The sequence below is a fragment of the Malaclemys terrapin genome, chromosome 3 (genome assembly GCF_027887155.1).
Source record: "Malaclemys terrapin pileata isolate rMalTer1 chromosome 3, rMalTer1.hap1, whole genome shotgun sequence".
NCBI classification, from domain to species: domain Eukaryota; kingdom Metazoa; phylum Chordata; order Testudines; family Emydidae; genus Malaclemys; species Malaclemys terrapin.
In genome coordinates, this window is record NC_071507.1 from 176,559,068 (window position 1) to 176,579,653 (window position 20,586).

At 43.6% G+C, this 20,586-nt stretch overlaps 1 protein-coding gene across 4 annotated transcripts in view; it reads right to left on the minus strand.

Moving 5' to 3' along the window:
• KIDINS220 (kinase D interacting substrate 220) overlaps positions 1–20,586 on the minus strand; it is a 171,004-nt gene that overhangs the window by 5,389 nt on the left and 145,029 nt on the right. For 2 of the 4 annotated variants that reach the window (XM_054021760.1, XM_054021759.1), the window contains 3 exons: positions 19,810–19,842; positions 12,399–12,545; positions 424–522 (listed from right to left, as the gene is read on the minus strand). In XM_054021760.1, coding sequence (XP_053877735.1) covers positions 424–522; positions 12,399–12,545; positions 19,810–19,842 — 279 coding nt within the window. The remainder of the gene's footprint in view (positions 1–423; positions 523–12,398; positions 12,546–19,809; positions 19,843–20,586) is intronic. The other 2 variants (XM_054021763.1, XM_054021762.1) reach the window with 1 other exon arrangement.

The window sequence follows — 20,586 nt, forward strand, 5'->3', positions numbered from 1 at the left end:
AATTAGCAGCACAAACATATTCTGCAGTATAGGAGTAGAGAATCAACAGCACTCAAACATCTTTGTGGAGAATTTAACAGTCTGATGCCTGTGCCTAGCTCCCATTAACTATGTTATTTACCCTCAAGATGAGGGAAGAACAGATCTTTTAGTATACATGTATGGCTTAACAATGATTATATCAGAGATACAGGTGCCCCTCATTGTATGGCTTGTGTAAGTCCAATACTACCAATACTTTAATAGTTTGAGTTTTAAGATGCAGCCAACGTAATGATACGTGCTTGCACATTTACCATGAGAAGTGACTTACAGTACCAAGGAAAAAGCAAAATAAATGAGGAGTTCTATATCAAATGTAAAACAACAATCAGCTCTCTCTCGATAAGGTAAACTTAAGAAAAGCTCAAAATGTTATCTTACTGTGCTTCTGAACAGGTGCCAGTCACCAAAATTCATGTTCATCTCTCGCTTCAGTTCATCGATGTTACATTGAGCCAAGACACGGCCGTTTATGTTTGCCTAAATAAAATAAGTAAAACTGTGTAAAAAGTACTTGGTGCCTTAAAAAAAACTGTAAATATTTCATAATAAAATTCATTTTATCCAGAAATCATCTTGGAATCATACAAGGATTTTATATTTCTAATTTATCATTTACTTGAAACAATATTTCTTTTTAGTAACCTTGACTTTGCTTTTCAAACCTTCAGGTTCTTTTAAACAATAGAGGTTACCTTGGAAGCCTTGAAGTATATGCCATGGACTACCAAATGGCAATTTCAAGGTCAAATCCCAATTCCTTGGCTGGGTGAAGGAGAACTGTGGTGGTGACAAACTCTCTACCCAAAGATGAAAAGTCATGTGTTACTCTAAAGAACAACTGGTTGATCAGGAACAAATTTACCAGAATTTTAGTCACACCTGAATACACCTCTACCCCGATATAACGTGACCCAATATAACACGAATTCTGATATAACACGGTAAAACAGTGCTCTGGGGGGGCAGGGCTGCGCACTCTGGCGGATCAAAGCAAGTTCAATATAACGCGGTTTCACCTATAACGTGGTAAGATTTTTTGGCTCCCGAGGACAGCGTTATATTGAGGTAGAGGTGTACTTGTGGAGACATGAGACCAACATACTGAGATAAGAGATAACACAAAGGTCAAAAGCATGGCTCAGGAAAGATTCTACCCAAACCCTAACTGCCTCCAGCAGTCCAGAACTCCTAATCAGACCAGGATTTTCCTGCTTCAAGAGGCACTGGTGGGTGGATGGATTGTACCATACCATGTAGCACCAGAGAGAAGTTGTATGGAATAAGGGATAATCTGGTATTGGTGAGTGTGACAGAATACACTCCTGTATCCATACCCTACATACTATTGTAATAATCTTAGTACAAAGTATGACTTGTGAGGTATCTGAAAACTCGAAATTTGCTGGTCAGTATTGCCCTGATAAAATATGTGTGGCAACACTGTATGTCATGTTATAAGATTCCACTGTACACTGTTGCTCACACATGTTCCAAACTCCACAGCCCTGCCCAAACTGAGGTTGGCAAACAGGTTTGTCCTAAACAAAGGAATGTGTGCTCTGCTTAATTTGGATTTTAGCAGTAAACAGAGTCATCAAGCAGGGAGGGAAACAAAGAAAGCTCAAACAGGTGAGAAAAAAAGCAGCAGGGAACATCCTCCCACATTGACTCATTGTCTCGTAGTGCCCAGCTAGAAATGTTTTTAAAGAGGGGGACTGAAACTATAAAAAGGAGGAACAAACACACCAAGGCACCACTTTCTATCTCCCTACCCATCACATTAACTGCACCTGAAGCAACAAAGGCAGCATTTGTTGGCCTCTCGGAGAAGGGGTCCTGACCTACAGGGTTTGGTGAGTAAGACTGCTGAAAGCATGCAGAGAGAATTTTTGCTTGAATCTGATGTAGTTTGTTAAGTTAGGTATTAATAAATGTCTTATCCTTAATTTTCTTGTAATAATTTCTGACTTTTATGCCTCATTATTTGTACCTACTTTAAATATAGCTCTTTGTAGTTAATAAACTCATTTTATTGTGTTATCTAATCCAGCATTTTTAAATTGAAGCATCTGGGTAATTCCATTTATTTTCTTAAAGGAACAACGGACATTATAATTTGTAGTGTTCGGGAGAGGGCTGGGCAGTATAGGACATACATTTCTGGAGGGAAATCTGGGAATGGGTGTGTGTTGGCGTCATCCTGCAGTATAACCACAACTGGTGAGAGCCAGAGTATAACCCAAGTGTGGCTGGCAGGCTGCAACTACACACAGACACCAAGGGTGTGGCTTGCATTCTGGCAGGCTGTTTATGAGTGGTCCAGGTGGGAGCTACTTCAGCAAGCAATTAAAGCACCCAACATTGCAGGGCAGGGGTGACACAGCTGATCATTAATCTGGATTGTACTCTGATAAATAACAGTGAGGAAAGGGCACTACAGAGAGGGTAGGAAGGATAAAGAGAAGGGACAAAAAAATAAAGTTTATAAAGCATCCATCTAAGTATCAGTGACAAGTGAGAGATATAAGTGGAATGTGTTGCAGGATATGAAGCTAATTTAGATGGGACAGATTAAATAGATGAGAACTGTAGGATGAGATACCTTATTTACCTACATATGAAAAAGGACATTTTACTTTTTTTTTTTTTTAAAGTTCTTTATAGATATTTAGGGTTAAGAATTATGGGAATTGATACGAAATATTTCCTGTTAATTTGAGATCTCTATTTTAGGACAAGGATTTGGGACTGAGGGGGTTCCTCTGCTTCACAGTTGTGACAAGCAGAGTCAGTTCATGAGCCACAATTATTTGCAGAATGAATTGGCTTCCCCCTTTTATTTTCTCCTAAACTGATCTACTCAATAGCGGAAACCTCTTTTCTTATAATCCAGTCCCGAAAGAACTGGGTCCCAAAAAGAGAAGGGAGTGGGGCAGAAAAATCTCCAGTTTGTCACCAACCCTCATAAATTAGAACAACGAATATAAATAAATGCACAGTATGTTATTTTTGCATCTTTGGAGAGTGATTTGGAATCTTTGGTATTTAATCCAGATAGAATGAGTACTATGACAGTACATCCCAGGTGAGAGTTGAATAAATATGATTAAGGAACAGGAGTACTTGTGGCACCTTAGAGAGACTAACAAATTTATTTGAGCATAAGCTTCCGGGGGCTACAGCCCACTTCATCGGATGCATGCAGTGGAAAATACAGTAGCAAGATATATATATATATATATATATATATATATACACACAGAGAATATGAAACAATGGGTGTTACCATAAACACTATAAGGAGAGTAAGCAGTTAAGGTGAGCTATTATCAGCAGGAGAGAAAAAGAACTGTTTGTAGTGGTAATGAAAATGGTCCATTTCCAGCAATTGACAAGAAGATGTGAGGAACTGTGGGGGAGAGGGCGGGGAAGCATAGGGAAATAGTTTTTTACTTTGTGTAATGGCCCATCCACCCCCAGTCTTTATTCAAGCCTAATTTAATGGTGTCCAATTTGCAAATTAATTCCAATTCAGCAGTCTCTCGTTGGAGTCTGTTTTTGAAGTTTTGTTGTTGCAATATTGCGACTTTTAGGTCTGTAATCGAATGGCCAGGGAGATTGAAGTGTTCTCCAACTGGTTTTTGAATGTTATAATTCTTGATGTCTGATTTGTGTCCATTTATTCTTTTACGTAGAGACTGTCCGGTTTGGCCAATGTACATGGCCACTCGATTTTATAGGTAATGGCTATAAAAACATTTTTGAGTATGCACAGAGGCTAGTGTGAGATCACTAGGAGTATAATTTCCATAAACTACTTCATGGCTCCGAACCTATAAAACTGTAAGATTATTCAAGGGGAAGCCTGGATATGAACCAAGAACTAATGGCTGGAACCTGAAGCCAGGCAAACTCAGATTAGAAATAAGGCACACATTTGCAAAGGTTATTAATCATTACTACAAACTATGAAGGAAAGTGGTGGATCCTTTATCTCTTGATGTCTTCAAACCAAGACTGAATGCCTTTCTGAAAGATATGCTCTAGTCAAAGACATGTTATCAGACGCAATACAGGGGTAACTGCGTGAAATTCTCTGGCCTTTGTTATATAGGAGGCCATACTAAATAATCTAATAGTCTCTTCTGGAATCTTGAAATGTATGTGGAAAATCAGGGAAATGTATTTCAGCACATACCCAGGGGTTTTGGTTGGTAATTATAAAAAGTGTCAATACAGATTTTGAGATATTAAAACTTTTTATTATTATTATTACTGAGCATGTTGTGGATCTGACTCTGTTTTAGGTTTAATCAGTGGCACTAGTAAAAAACATCATGGACTACTATTTTACTCTATGGTTTGTGGGTATGCCTGGAACATCTCTACCAGCACAAAATGCTCTCCTCCCAGGAAGAGTCCCCTCCGTACAGCCCTTGAGGACAGGGTGATCATGTGTCTCTGATTTTTGCATCCTTCCGGACTAGCCAGTTGAGACAAGGGAAGTGAAAGCAAGCCAGCTAACTGCACATACACTATAAGGATGACGTCCCACCAACCCTATTACTAGCTGAAATCCTACCCTTCCCTCTAACCAGCACCCATGAAGCTTCAAATGAACACCTATTACATGAGCCCTTGAACCACCATTCCCCTGTATTTACTCTGACAGACACATGGGAAAAGACAGTAACTGTAACTGGTGTTCTTCGAGATGTGTTGCTCATGTCCATTCCATATTGGTGTGTGTGGGGGGGTGCTTGCCACATGCACTGGTGCTGGAAGTTTTTCCCTCAGCAGTATCCATAGGGTACCGGTTCTGGTGCCCTCTGGAGCGGCGCCCACATGGCACAGTATAAGGGGCGCTGCCAACTCCCCCCACCCTCAGTTCCTTCTTGCCGAAAACTCTGACAGTGGGGAAGGATGGCAGGTTGCAGAATGGACATGAGCAACACATCTCAAAGAACACCAGTTACAGAAAAGGTAACTGTCTTTTCTTCTTCGAGTGCTTACTCATGTCCATTCCATATAAGGTGACTCCCAAGCAGTACCCCTAGAAGCGGATAGGAATTCACGGATGTGTAAATTACACAGCTCTGCCGAACCCAGCGTTGTCTCTGGCCTGCTGAGTGATGACATAATGAGCGGTAAACGTGTGAACAGGGGGCCACGTTGTGGCTCTACAGGTGTCCTGAATAGGGATGTGTGCCAGGAAGGCTGCCGAAGACGCCTGCGCTCTCGTTGAGTGGGCTCTGACAATCTGCAGAGCCGGAACTGTCATAACAGGTCCTTATGCACAATTCATCCTATGCGCTTGATACATTCTAAGTAGAAAGCCAAGGCCCTCCAGATGTCCAGGGCATGAAGACTCATCTCCTCACTGGTCTTGTGTGATTTGGGACAGAACACTGGAAGGAAGATGTCCTGGTTCATATGGAAGTTGGAGACCAACTTCGGCAGCAAGGCTGGGTGGGGTCGCAACTGAACCTTATCTTTGTAGAAGACCATGTACGGAGGTTCTGAGGTCAAGGCTTTAATTTCAGAGACCTGTCTTGCTGACATCACCGCCACCAGGAATGCGACCTTCCATGACAGGTGGGAAAGAGATCAGGAACCCAGCGACTCAAAGGGTGGGCCCATGAGCCTGAAGAGGACCAAATTAAGATCCCACTGTGGGATAGGAGTCCATATCTGGGGGAAGAGTCTCTTGAGCCCTATCAAGAATCTGACTGTCATGTCATGGGAAAACACCGTCTGTCCTTGGATCGGCAGGTGAAAAATGGAGATGGCCGCTAGGTGCACTCTAATGGAAGAGTGTGCCAGGCCCTGGATCCGCAAATGGAGTAGGTAGTCCAGGACAGCCTGTATGGAAGAATGCGAGGGAGAGATGCCACGCTTAGACACCCAGCAGGAAAATCTTGTCCACTTGGCCAGGTAAGTCAGTCTGGTTGAGGGCTTCCTACTCCCCAGGAGGACCTGTTGGACTTCTTCCGAACAGGTCCATTCCTCAGGGTTCATCCACGCCGAGAGGTGGAGTGACTTGAGGTTGGGGTGTAGGAGCTGGCTGTGGTCCTGTGACAGAAGGTCCAGGCGGTTGCACAGGGGGCCAGGGAGGGGCTGCGGACAAGCTCATAAGTGTGCCGAACCAATATCGGCGAGGCCACGCTGGGGCGATCACAACCACCTGCGCTTTGTCTCTCTTGATCTTTGCTAGGACCCTACTGATGAGTGGAACTGGAGGGAATGCTTACATTAGACTCCCTGACCACGATAGGAGGAAGGCTTCTGAGAGGGAGCCCTTGCTCAGACCTTGCAGAGAGCAAAACCGGTGGCATTTCCTGTTCTGTCTGGTAGCGAACAAGTCCACTCGGGGAGTTCCCCACCTTTGGAAGATCATGCAGACTCTCTCTGGATGGAGCGACCACTCATGGTGAGAGGAGAAGTCCTTGCTGAGCTGCTCCACCAGCGTATTCTCGACACTGGGAAGGTGACAAGCTTCCAGGTGGATTTTGTGGCTGATGCAGAAGTCCCATAGATGGAGTGCTTCTTGACAGAGAGTCGACGAGCGCACTCCCCCTTGCCTGTTGATGTAGAACATCGAGGCTGTGTTGTCTGTCAGGACTCGTACCACCTTGCCCAACAAGTGGGACAGGAAGACTTTGCACGTCAGCTGGACTGCTCGGAGCTCTTTGACCTTTATGTGCAACTTCTCCTCCTCTGGGGACCACATCCCGTGTCTGGAGGTCGCCGAGATGTGCACCCCCACCGAGGTCCGAGGCATCCAACACCAACTTGATGGAGTGACGGGGGGGTTGCTGAACAGAACTCCCTCCAGGACTGTCCTGCGGTCAGTCCATCATCACAGTGAGGTAAGTATCGCCTGGGGAATGACAACAATCTTTTCCAGGCGGTCTCTGGACTGGGCATAGACCTTCCCCAGCCATTGTTGCAGGGGCCGCATTCGGAGTCTGGCATGGCAGACAATGTATGTGCACGCTGCCATGGGACCCAGGAGGCGCAGACAGACCCTGGCTGTAGTCAGAGGGAATGCAGAGCCTTCTGTGATGAGGTTCGTCAACGTGTAGAACCTTTCCAGCGGCAGGAATACCCTGGCGCAGGTCGAGTCGAGGACCACTCTGGTGAACTCTATCCTCTGCACTGGCACTAACTTCGACTTTTTGTCATTTACCAGTAGGCCCAGAGAGTGGCACATGGCCTGAAGCACCGCAACATCCCTTTGGACTTGAGACCTGGAGCTGCCCTTGACGACCAATAGTCGAGGTATGGGTAGATCTGGATACCCCGAAGGCTGAGGTAAGCCGCTACCACTGACATGCACTTGGTAAAAACTCTCGCCAGGCTGAATGGGAGGACTGCAAACTGGTAGTGGTGGGGCCCCACCGTAAACCGGAGGAAGCATCTGTGTCCTTGAAAGATCACTATGTGGAAGTATGCGTCCTTCTAATCGAGGGTGGCACACCAGTCTCCCGAATCCAGGAAGGGAATAATAGAAGCCAGGGAAACCATGCGGAATTTTAACTTCTTTAGGTACTTGTTGAGGTCTCACAGGTCCAGGATGAGCCGTAGACCCTCCTTGGCTTTTGGGATTAAGAAGTACTGGGAATAGAACCTCCTGTTCCTGTACTCGAGAGGAACTTCTTCCACTGCAACCAGCTGTAGTAACCCCTTTACCTCCTGTGCAAGGAGACTCCTGTGAGAGGGGTCCCTGAAGAGGGATGGGGAAAGTGGGTGGGAATGGGGGGCGGGGTAAAAAGGAATTGGAGGGTACAACCCTGTTCCACTGTGCTGAGAACCCATCAGTCCGAGGTTATAGCCGTCCAGGCAGGGAGGAAGAGGAAGAGGCGGTTGGAGAATACAGGGAAGGATGGATCCTTCTGGAATAGTCTGGTAGGTCACCCTCAGGCGCACCCTCAAAACGACCATTTGGCCCCCTACTTATTACAGGTCAAGCCTGACTGGGCAGAGGGTGGATGCAGGTGGCTCAGACAGCGCTTGTAGCCCTTGGCTTGTTTATAGGGCTAGTCCTGCAGAGGCTGACTCCCCTGGCCCTGCAGCTGCTGCGGTTTGAACTGCTTACGCGCCGGGGTTGGGATGTAAAGACCCAGGCTTCATTTAGGGTGGTGAGGTAGTCCTTGAGGCCATGCAATTTGCTGTCTGTTTGCTCCGTCAATAGGGCCCTGATGTCGAAGGGTAGGTCCTGTATTGACTGCTGAGCTTCGGTGGACAAACCAGAGAGGAGCAGCTAGGAGACTCACTGCATCGAGATAGCGGAAGCCATGGTGCGGGCAGCAGCAGCATCCGCAGCGTCTGACGCCGCCTGGAAAGCCGCCCTGGCCGCGGTCCTGTCCTCATTGAGGATCGCTCGGAACTCCTTCTTGGAAGCCTCGGGGAGCGGCCCTTCGAACTTGGCCATGGCTTGCCACATATTGAAGTCATATTGGTGAAGGAAGGCTTGGTGGTTGGCCACTCTCAGCTGAAGGCTGGAAGATGAATAAACCTTACATCAGAAAAGATCCAGATTCCCTGAGTCTTTATTTTTGGGGTGGCCCTGGTTTGTTCCTGCCTCTCCTTGTGATTAACTGCCTCGACCACAAGGAAATTGAGGGCTGCGTGGGAGTATAAGTACTCATGCCCTTTGGCTGGCATGAAGTACTTACGTTCGGCCCTTTTAGAGATAGGGGCCAGGGAAGAGGGGGTCTGCCACAGGGCATTAGTGATCTTAGAAATCCCTTTATGAAAGGGTAGAGCCACCCTGGCAGGAGCCAAGGAACAGAGGATGTCAAACAGAGAGACCGAGGGTTCTTCCAACTGCTCTGCCTGATGCCCGAGGTTAGAAGCGACCCTCTTCAAAAGTTCCAAGTGCGCCTTGGCGTCATCCTGAGGAACTGGGTGACTGGGCCCCGTGATGTCATTGCCAGACGAGGCTAAGGACGATGTTGGTGCCACAGGAACCTCCATGTCCATTCGTGGTCCAGCAGCTTGTACCCCTGGTCCTCCTGGACCTGTGAGGTCTTACCCCCTGAAGTCTCCTGAGGGGGATGGGATACCAAGGCCGCTGGCCTCTCTGAGGCTCCCAACATCAATTGGGCAGCCTGGGAGAACCCCCAAGGGTTCCACAGTATCCATGGCACCAGCCACTGCTCTTGGGGCCATGGGACAGGTTTTGGTATTGATAATGTTGTCAGCACCGTTGGTACCAGGGCTTGTCCCGCAGTCAAGGAACCTCGCTCCGAGCCACCAGCAGAGCGATCGGTCCCAGGAGACCAGGATCAGGCTGTGCAGTGGTTCTTGTTCTGAGTAGGGTGACCTTCCTTTTGGATGATGGCCCAGCGATTGGCGGTCTCTGGTGCCCAATCGGTCCCGGGATCGGTCCTGGGCCCTTGAAGATGGTCAGGGCCGGTCCCAGAGTTCTTGCCAGGTGGCACGTGCCTCAGACGGTCTGCACCAATCTAGCGGCGAGGTACACCTCAAGTCCCTCAATCGGTGCCCCTGGTGAGGGGACTGAAGAGGGCTCCGCTGAGCCTGCCTCTCCCATCCTGAGGCGTGACGACTGCAGGTGAGCGAACACTGGCAGGACGTCCCTCTCGATGGGGAACGGTACCTCTGAGATGGGGACACATGCATAGGTCCCAACACGGGTTTTCCCCAAGACCAGGGTTCCGCAGGAGCCAGTGAAGGTGGCACCAGGAGCGTCGGAATCTCCTGAGCTGCTTGAAGAGCTTCGGGTGTCGACGGCACCTGAAGCTGGCTGGGGCCTGCACCGCTATCCGGAATCACAGGCAAGGCATGGGCTGGGCTGCACTACTCGACTTGAGCTGGGAACCGACTTCCTGAGGGGGATGTTGAGCTGCCTGACATGGGCCTTGGCTCACCCCCTGTCCTCTTCTTTCCCTTGCGGTAGGTAGGAGAATTTCTCCCACCGTCTTTTTTGGCTTCTTAACTGGAGCCATGGAGGGAGACTGGTGCCGGCTCGTGGACGGTGCTGGGGGAGCACTGCACACAGAGGCCACAGTGCTCGGTGCAGAGTTGGACCGCTGCTCCGGCACCGAAGTGAGTGACGACTCCATTAGGAATGCTTAGACGGATATTGCACTCCTTCTTCGTCCTAGGTTTGAAGGACTTGCAGATACGGCACTTGTCACTTATGTGCCCTTCGCCTAAGCACCTTAAGCAGCTGGTATGGGGACCGCTGACGGGCACAGGCCATTTGCAGCGATCACAGGACTTAAAGCCTGGGGACCGGGGCATGCCCTGACCAGGTCCCATTTGGGACTAATGGAGAGCTTGAGAACTACTACTAAGGGTAACTAAGAAAACTACTATGTATAACTATTTTACAGGATTTCAAAGTTCGCAAGAACAGAGAAGGAATCAATGCTAGCCAAAGCATCAGACACTCCAGCACTGTCACTGGCGGCAAGAAGGAACTGATGGTGGGGGGAGCCGGTGGCGCCCCTTATACCTCCCCATGTGGGTGCCACTCCAGAGGGCGCCAGAGCCGGTCCATTACAGATACTGCTGAGGGGAAAACTTCCAGAACTGGTGCATGTGGCGAGCACACACAGCTAATATGGAATGGACATGAACGAGAACTCAAAGAAGAATCAGAACTTACAGAAAGCTCAACAACACCCTAATACAAAAATGGCTACTGACCCAGCCTCAATGCTGCTCTTCACTTTCCTGGCATCAGTAGGGAGCACTGGATTGTGAAAAGGCGGGGGAGACACAAGGGAGTTATTTTAGCATATGGGAGGGAAAACAGAATAAATGAGAGCGTGAATAAGTGTGGCAGAGAAAGTGAGGGAGATATGGAAGGGTGAGAGGTAAAGAGGGAGGAAGAAAGGGTGAATGGACTGAATGAAGGTGAGACAGAGGATGAAGTGAGGAAAAACAAAGGTATAGAAAATAAAAAAAAAACAGAAAACAGGAGAGGGGGAGTATATAAAAATAAAATGAGAAGACTAAGAGATATGGGAATCTTGGGGCATGGGAGATTTCTACAAAATAACTGCAGGGCCTGCAGATACAGGAATAGAAAATAAAGTCACAGCGCTGGGTCTTGGAGAAAACAATTAAGGGTAAATAGATGCCCATACTTTATTGTAATATGTTCCAACTTTTATGCTGAAAAGCTATGGGAGGGAGGAAAGGGGATCTTTTCTCCCCTTTTGACTCTCTACAAATACTATATCTGCCAAAATCCTCCTTTACATTTCCCTGACAAAATACTTATCTGTAATACCCCTCTGGGACAGGGATCCTATTTTTAGTCTTTGAAAAAAAATGCAGTTACCCTACCAGGGGGAAAAGAATACCTTTTGAGATTAGACTTTTGTAATAAATTGCTTGATTCATGTAGAGATGGTAGTTTTAGAAGTAATTTTCCTGTGTTAACTCTCACACAGAGCTCCCAGTTTCACAGTACTAGGTCTTTCAGTAGGCTATGTAGAATTTTAGTATTCTGCACACATCCAGAACATTCCATATATAACATTTATATATCTGTCAGGATAAGGGACTAAACTGGGGAAGAACTATCTCCTAATTTATCAGAAAACAAAACAGGACTTTGGAAAGGAGAGAGGAAGAGACATCAGACAAATTTTTTCCTTGATCTAAAATAAGGTAAAAGACTATACAATCTCATCTGAGAGTAAAAAAAATAAATTAAATGCAGGCTTTAAGAAAATTACCATGGTAAATTGAACATGGTAAATTAATTACAATAATGTACGATATTCTTTTTGCAAGAAAAAACACATTTTGACTTTTCACTTTAGTGACTACGGCCCTTACCTCAGTTTTAAATACAAGATAACAAAGTATTCAGGACATTTTCCTTGCATTAAAGAAGCTGCATTACTTTGCAAAAAGAACAGGAGTACTTGTGGCACCTTAGAGACTAGCACATTTATTTGAGCATAAGCTTTCGTGGGCTACAGCCCACTTCATCGGATGCATAGAATGGAACATATAGTGAGGAGATATATATACATACAGAGAACATGAAAAGGTATATATATCTCCTCACTATATGTTCCATTCTATGCATCCAATGAAGTGGGCTGTAGCCCACGAAAGCTTATGCTCAAATAAATTTGTTAGTCTCTAAGGTGCCACAAGTACTCCTGTTCTTTTTGCGGATACAGACTAACACGGCTGCTACTCTGAAACCTGCATTACTTTGAACATATATAGATAAAAAAATATTATTTTGACATTCAATATGATTCAGTAGATTTTTCATAAGTCAGTTAAATAATTTTTTCTACACATTTATTCCTGTGTTTCAATGCCATGTAAATGACTGAAGTGTAATAATGGATCACCTTTCTTATAGTTGCCGAGTATTGAGGTAGCATACTCTGGTCCAACCCTTCTGTCTGCTTCAGCTTCTCACATACGGCTTCCACATTCATTGAGCTCAAAGGCACATGTGATCCTCCAGTGGCTGATCCTGTGACTGTTCCTGTTCCCTATGCAAGCGGAAAAATGTGCACAAACAACATATTCAAATGCTCAGCATGTCTGATGCAAATCAAACTGTCTTCAATTATATGCATTTTTGGAACTAAAAAGTAAGATTATCATAATTAGTGCCAAATTATCTAAATATAATACTGGAAAATACTAACATATGGTGGTAGTAATAACAATAATAATTAGAAGGAAATGGCTGAGACACTGTCCATCCTAGAAAAGTGTTCTTGTTTAACCAAACTAATTAAAAAATCAATATAAAGATATAACAAACTAATATATCAATATAAGCAAGGGTTAAAACTACAGTGTCACCATTAGGGATTTGCATAGATTTAACTAGGTCAAATTTTAAAAGCAAGACAAGGCCTTATTAAACAATCTGGATTCCAGTGTTTTACCCAAACTCTTCATGCTAACTTCAGACTAAGATGACGTAGGGTGACTCTCTCAGCTTCTGGGAGTAACACCAAAGAGGGTGTGGGGAGGGAAAATGAATGCATCTGCAGATGGCCAGTATAACAAGGCTCTAAATTCTCAGAAAAGTTGTGGGATCTCTGTGCCACAATACAGAGGTGGCTAAAGCAAGGTGAAGGGGAAGAAATGTAAGTCTATGTTTATGCAATTTCACTATCCTGTTAAAATATATCCAGATAAACTGTCCATCTAGATTCTTATGCCACACCCATCAGCAAGATATTCGAGCATCTATATTAGTGATATGTTTCAAACTGTAAATTGGCTCTAATTATTAATTGATGTAGGGCAATCTGTAAAATACGGCTTTCTTTGAAAGTTTTACACAGCGTCCATGAAAAACACTCATTACTCAATAATGATATCTATACTGGAAAAGAATATTTTTCAAAGTAAGCACCTGTTATTTATGCTAGAGGGTCAGAAACTTAGTTGCTTCTGTAGGTCAAGCTCATTGCACACACCAGAGGCTCCTACCATCCTTCATTACCCCCCCCAAAACCTAAGCTCCCTGTTTGCCCTCCTCCAATCCTTCTTTATTTCAGAGACTCCCTCCAACCTCCCTCATCACCTCCCTGTATGCAGGGTCTCACATTCTCCCCTCGTGTCATGAACTGTGTGCCCCCTCATTCCTCCCTTCCCTCTTCTCCATCATGACAGGGGCTCTGTGTGCCCTCCATTCACCCTTCCAGCACATGGCTGGGGCTCGGTGTCCCCCATACCACTGTGCCTTATTCTCCCCTGAATACCAGGGGTCCTGTGTCCCTCTCAATTCCTCTCTTCAAGGGTCTGAGTGGCCCACCATCCCCCTCCGACCATCACCCAACCCACACATGACAGGGGCTGTATGTGCTTCCCTTTTCCCTCAACTATTCTTATTTCTTTCTTGTCTATCTGGGAGATAAGTCTTTCAGGATGTCAAAATTTTAAACTGTACTGGGACATGGGCAGAGAGGAGATAAGGGTTATTGTTATGCAGGAAAGTGTTAATGGCTGCTTTGATTTATAGACAATTACAAAGATGACTGATGCTGCTGGATCTGTGAACCAGATGCAAGGGTTTCAGACTCCCTCCCCCCATTTCTCTCTTCTGATTTCACAAAAAGCAAAGGGGTTCTGCCCACTGACACCTAGAACATTCCCTGAAATTTTGAAACTCGTCGGATGTGGTGATCAAAAGTTATCACGTTACGTAGAGACAAACAGAGAAATTCCATCAAGACCTCTTTTGCCTGTATAATTCTATATATCAATTATATATCTATTTCCCCTTCAGAGCTAACAGATTACTACAACTGTGTCATCTTTTAAAACCACTGTAACTCATCTGTGTATATAAGTTTGCTTGCTTTAATCTTGTAATAACTCTCTCATTTCTTTTCTTAGTCAATACATCTTTAGTTACTTTATTACAGGATTGGCTACAAGCATTGTCTTTGGAGAGAGATCTAAAGTACAAAATGACCTGAGGTAAGTGACTGCTCTCTTGGGACTCGGAGCAACCTGAATATTTTGTGCTCTTTGGAGTATAGCAACCAACTATCACTAAGTCCAGCTTGACTGGGTAGCAAGATAGACTGGAATATCAAGGGGACTGCCTCTGACTCTGTTTTAAGACTGCTATAGTGCTTTAGAGTTCATATTCCTTACTGGGTTGGTGAAATCTAATTATAGAAATATAACCCAGTTTGGAGTCTCTGCCCTGCTTCTTGACAGTCTGCCTTGAGATTGGCACTAATGCTCATGAACCACTCCAGACACTGTGACACAATGGTTTACAGAAAAACACAAGAAACAAAGAGCACACACTGAAGCAAATAAGTATAGTTCTCTATATCTGTCTCCCTTAAAACAGAATAACAGAATCATAAAAATCTAGGGCTGGAAGGCACCTCCAGAGGTCATCAAGTCCAGCACCCTGTGCTGAGGCACAACCAAGTAAACCTAAACCATCCCTAAGGGGCATTTGTCTAAGCTGTTCTTAAAAATCTCTGATGATGGGGATTCCATAATAGCTATTCTCCTAATACCGAAACCAAATCTCCCTTGCTGCAGATTCAGACGATTATTTCTTGCCCTACCTTTGGTGGACATGGAAAACAACTGATCACAGTCCTCCTTTTAAACAGCCCTTAATATATTTGAAGTCTGTTATCAAATACCCCTTCAATCTTATTTTCTCCAGACTAAACATGGACAGTTTTTTTTAACTTTTCCTCATAGGTCAGGTTTTCTAAACCTTTGATCTTTCTTGTTGCTCTTTTCTGGACTCGCCAATTTGTCCACATCTTAAAGTGTGATGCCAAGAACTGGACACACTACTCCAACTGGGGCCTCAACAGTGCTGAGTAAAGTGGGACAATTAAGTCCATGTCTTACATGCAACACTCATATTAATACACCCCAGAATGATATTAGCCTTTTTCACAACTGCATCACATTGTTGACTCACATTCAATTTGTGATCCACTATAACCCATACATTCTTTTCAGCAGTACTGCTGTTTAGCCAGTTATTCCACATTTTGTAGCTGTCTATCTGATTTTTCCTTTTTAAAGTGTAGTACTTTGCACTTGTCTTTACTGAATTTCATCTTGTTGATTTCAGACCAATTCTTCAATTTGTCAAGGTCATTTGAAATTCTAATCCTGTCTTCCAAAGCATTAGCAACCCTTCTCAGCCTGGTATTATCTGCAAATACTATAAGCACACTCTCTACTCAATTATCCAAGTAATGAATGAAAATATTGGATAGTACTGGACCCAAAACAGACCCCTGCTGAAAGAGATTTCAACATTAAATGTATTTCTACATATTTAAAAGGAATAAGAGAGGTTTCAAAATATTGTAACATTTATTTAGTGGTAATAAAACAATGTAAAAATATCAGTATAATTGGGAAAGTCCAGAAAGAATTAATTCTACTCACAGAAGAACATAGTTCTTGAAAAGTGCCATCTAAGAGTGAATGCTATACAGTACAATTTTAATTATCAAATGTAATGGAACTCATTAAATAATTTTGAATAGTTAGAGTTTTGGATAATGAACATAGTTAACAGTTCTTAGTATTGTGACCTTGTTTTAGCTAACAGGGAGTTTTGGATAACTGAAGTTTAACGGTGTATCTAGGCTTTATCTTCTTGGCCATGTGCAAATATTTGGATCAAGCATGATTAACAACTTTGGTTGCATCAGTTCCATATGAGACTGTGGTGAAATATTCCAAAGACACCCTTAAGCATTCCATATATCACTCACTCACTCACGCCTGTCACCCCAATCGGGGTATGGGCCGCCAACCACAGATCTCCTGAGTCCTCTGTCCTGGGCCATTTGCTCTAGCTGGTTCCAGGAATAGTAAACTATAAACATCTCAATAGTTAAAGGTACCACTACATCAGTGGTCTCCAACCTTTTTACACACAAGATCACCTTTTGAATTTAAGTGCAACCCAGGATCTACCCCACTCCTTCCCCGAGGCCCTGCCCCTTCCCTGAAGCCCCGCCCTGCTCATTCCATCCCTCCTCCCTCTGTCTCTCACTCTCTCTCACCCTCACTCACTTTCACCGGGCTGGGGCAGGCGGTTGGGGTTCGGGAGGGGGTGCGGGGTTCAAGCTCTGGGAGGGAGTTTGGATGCAGGAGGGGGCTCTGGATTGGGGCAGAGTGTTGGGATGCAGGAGGGGGTATGGGATGCTGGCTCGGGGGGGGGGGGTCAGGCCTGGGGCAGAGGATTGGGGTGTAGGAGGGGGTATGGGGTGCAGGAGGGGGTATGGGGTGCTAACTCTGGGAGGGGGCTCAGGGCTGGGGTGCGGGTTCCCACTGGGCAGCACTTACCTTGGGCAGTGGGGCTAAAGGAGGCTCCCTGCCTGCCATGGCCCCACACCACTCCCGGAAGTGGCCAACATGCTCCTGTGACCCCAGGTGTGGGGCATGTGGCTCCGCACGCTGCTCCTGCCTGCAAGCACTGCCCCCACAGCTCCCACTGGCCACAGTTCCCCGTTCCCAGCCAATGGAAGCTGCGAGGGCGGTGCTTGCGGGCAGGAGCAGTGCGCAGAGACCCCTCCCCCCCAGGGGCCGCAGGGGCATGCTGGCCGCTTCCAGGAGCGGTGTGGGGCTGGGGCAGGCAAGGAGCCTGCCTTAGCCCTACTGCACCACTAGACTTTTAGCAGCTGGAGATTGAGATGGACTGGCACAGGCTCCAGGATCGACCAATCAATTATCATCTACGGGTTGGTGACCACTGCACTATATCATCTGGAATTTCAGAGCAGGCCATAGAAAGTTACCCTACTTTTATCATCACACATTCTGCTGTGACACTTCAGGTTTTCAATCCTTCCTCTTCCTTTTCTAGAAAACTAATTTCTGCCTTTGGCATCATAATCCAACACACATAAACCCACTATTATTCAGAGGTCTCAGAGGACATCCAAAACCTCTGTATAATCACAGGATTACTTAACCAAAGGGCTCAGCCCTGTGGAACAATTAAATTCTGCAGAAATGATGTTAATCACCAAAAGCCCCTAAATTTTGCAGGAACAGAGCCCACTCTTGCAAAGCTTAGCGCTGTGCACAGAAATCTAAGATCTGTGTGCAAGACAGAACAGAGTGCTGGGGACGGAGAGTGCAGAGCAGGAAAAGAGATTTTTGTAAGGTGGTACAAGCAGAGCCCTCTATCTGTAATCTGGTTATTACAGATGTCCCCAGAGCCATCAGAAATGCTAGTTCTATTAGCAGTGCACCCACCTAGCCTTTACAGTTCCTGCTTATGGAATTTTGGTTTCAGCACTGTGGAACATCTGTGGCACCACAGGACTGAAGCTAAACTCCTGTGGAGGTCCATCACTTTAAATAGGTCACACTACAAAAAAATTCCACTTCTTCAAAGCTTAGGAGCTCAACATCACACAGGTAAACTCTGAGATGCAAAACTGTGCTTTGGTTAACTACAGTTCAGTTAATCAGGGTTTACCTGTAATTCTTTGCGAACAATGAAGAATGTATTTATGTTCTGTATAGTGTTTCTCTCTTTTCTCTTTATTTAAGTATTTCACTTTCAAAGGTAAGATGAAGAGACCTTTAAGAGATTCAAGGAAAGAATCACATTTACTCTTGATAATGAGAACACCTACAGCTACACTAGACAATATTCAATTTAATTTTTTTAAAAAGGATATAAAGCCTCATATACTTCAAGGTATAAGCCAATCACTAACTGATTAATGTTAGGAAGCAGTTTTCCCTCTGAACTATGTAACTGCCCACACTACAGGCTTTCTTGCACCTTCCTCTGAAGCATCTGGCACTGCACACTGCTGGAAATAAAATACTGGATTAGATGGATTACTGGTCAGATCTGGTATGGCTATTCTTATGATTTCAAACAATAGAGAGGCTACTAGGTATACAAGAAGAGACGCTGTTGCAGACACATAGGGCAATACTTGAGCATTATTTGTATTCTCTTCTTATGTAATCTTTATGTTTTCCAATACTTAACTTTTATAATCACTTTTACATTCTTAGCCTTCTTAGTCTCCTACTTGCCAAATAGTTTTGGCTAATATTTCCCCACCCACACACTCACTTTTGATATTCACAATTAATTATCTCATAATTATTTCATGGTCTGTAAATAGTAAAAGATATTCCAGTTTCTTTTATGAATAAAACTAAACAGTTTTAACTAGAGCATTTAAATACTAACAAAACTACAGATTATGGGTTTTTTTAAACAAATACATTTCTGTTCTAAAGGGTAACTGCAATCTAGCATGAAGGCAAACAACAAAAATAATTTTTGGATTCTCTTAGTTAAAACTTACACATTTGTTACCTTGACTTGATTGCTTGAGAAACTTGTCCAAAAGGCAACAAAAAATGGTCATAACATTTTTAATCATTCTGATATTAAAATTTTTATCCAAGTAGTCAGCACAATTCAGAAATTTTTAGAGATATTTGGATGTATTATTCCAATCTTCTTCCTATTCCAATGTGATTTCTCAACAATATTCTTACAATGAATGCAGTGAATAAGAGATGCTGAAAAGCATGAACTAGGTTAATCCACCCATAAGCACAATTTACTGATTAGTTCAAATTATACTTTTAGTGGAAAAATCTATTATAATTTGAAAAATGGCAGCCATAAACTATGACAAAAATTATTTTATAATGATGTTGCTAACATAAATACTCTAAGAACAATGTGAAGAGTTTCAATAGTTTGTGAACTGTGAATCTATCAAATATAGTATCTGTAGATTACCACAAAGAAATAAAGAAGAAAATTTCACACAGTGTTAAAATGGAATAGGCATTCTCGCATTAAATCAAAATATTTTAGCAGTCAAGAGCAATTCACTATTTCTGCATGCATTAGGAGTTAGTTTAGAAAGAAGCATTTTCTCTATCAAAAATTATATGGGAAAATGCTAAAATATTTAGATTTTTGTTAAAGAATAAACTATTTGAAATAAATACACATTAATCCAAATCACTCTTTATAAAAAACACTGCCTGAAGAATAAATAATGTAATTGCTTTAGGGATAATGTCGTCATGTAAGTGAATTAAGACTGTACTTAAACTGACACATTTTTCAGCTTAGAGAACATTACACTGAAAAATATTTGCCATGCAAAAGCTAAAAGCAGCTTGTCAAAGCAAACCTAAGGGCTAGTAATGAGCATTATAGACAGCCTAGCATGAAGAGCTTTTGCCATGATTCCATCAAATAAGTGAATGACAATGCATAGAAAGTTGCTGTACCTGTTTCTGTTTGTTTAACCCAGATTTACACAGCTTCAAGAAAGGGACAAAAACAGAATGAAAAGACAGAAGCTTAAAGAGAAACATCAAAAATGTCTAAAGATGTAATTGACATTCATATTAATCTAATTAAAAACAGTGCATGTAAAACTAGCTTTATGATACAAAGTTAGTATACTGAGTTTTTTTATACTGCAATAAAACATTTAAGATAGATATTTCTGATAAGTGACTTGCTCCTTTTGTACTCGTAAAAAAGCAGATGAATACTTGTTGAAGTTTAATATCCTAGGACAGAGGGAATATCTGCATCATTTTTACTGTGAATAATCTTGGTTTGCAGCCTAAAATTCCTTTGTCATTTCAAAATTAGGTCACACCATTATTTGCTGAATAATTTTAAAGTCCTCAGAGCTAAACAAGGAAAACAGAGCTGAAAAGGTAGATTCTCAGAACAAATAGTAATAGGGTTTATAGTTCGTATTCTAAGGGGATTAATTCCACATTAACAACATTTGCAAGAATAAGTGAAAAACTTCCCAGGCTACATCCTTTGACCATACCCAGACCTGTTAATTAAAAAAACCCACTTCCATTATTTTTAAAAGATAGGCAGGGTTTATGTATAATTACATGATTGCACAGGTCCATTTTAGGGCCACTTCAATGAAAGTACATTATATGCCTCAAGGCACTATTGATTTCATGCAACAGGGAAAACATCTTTAAAACAATACAATTATGTTGAGGCATGCTCCATCCTAACAAATGCAATTA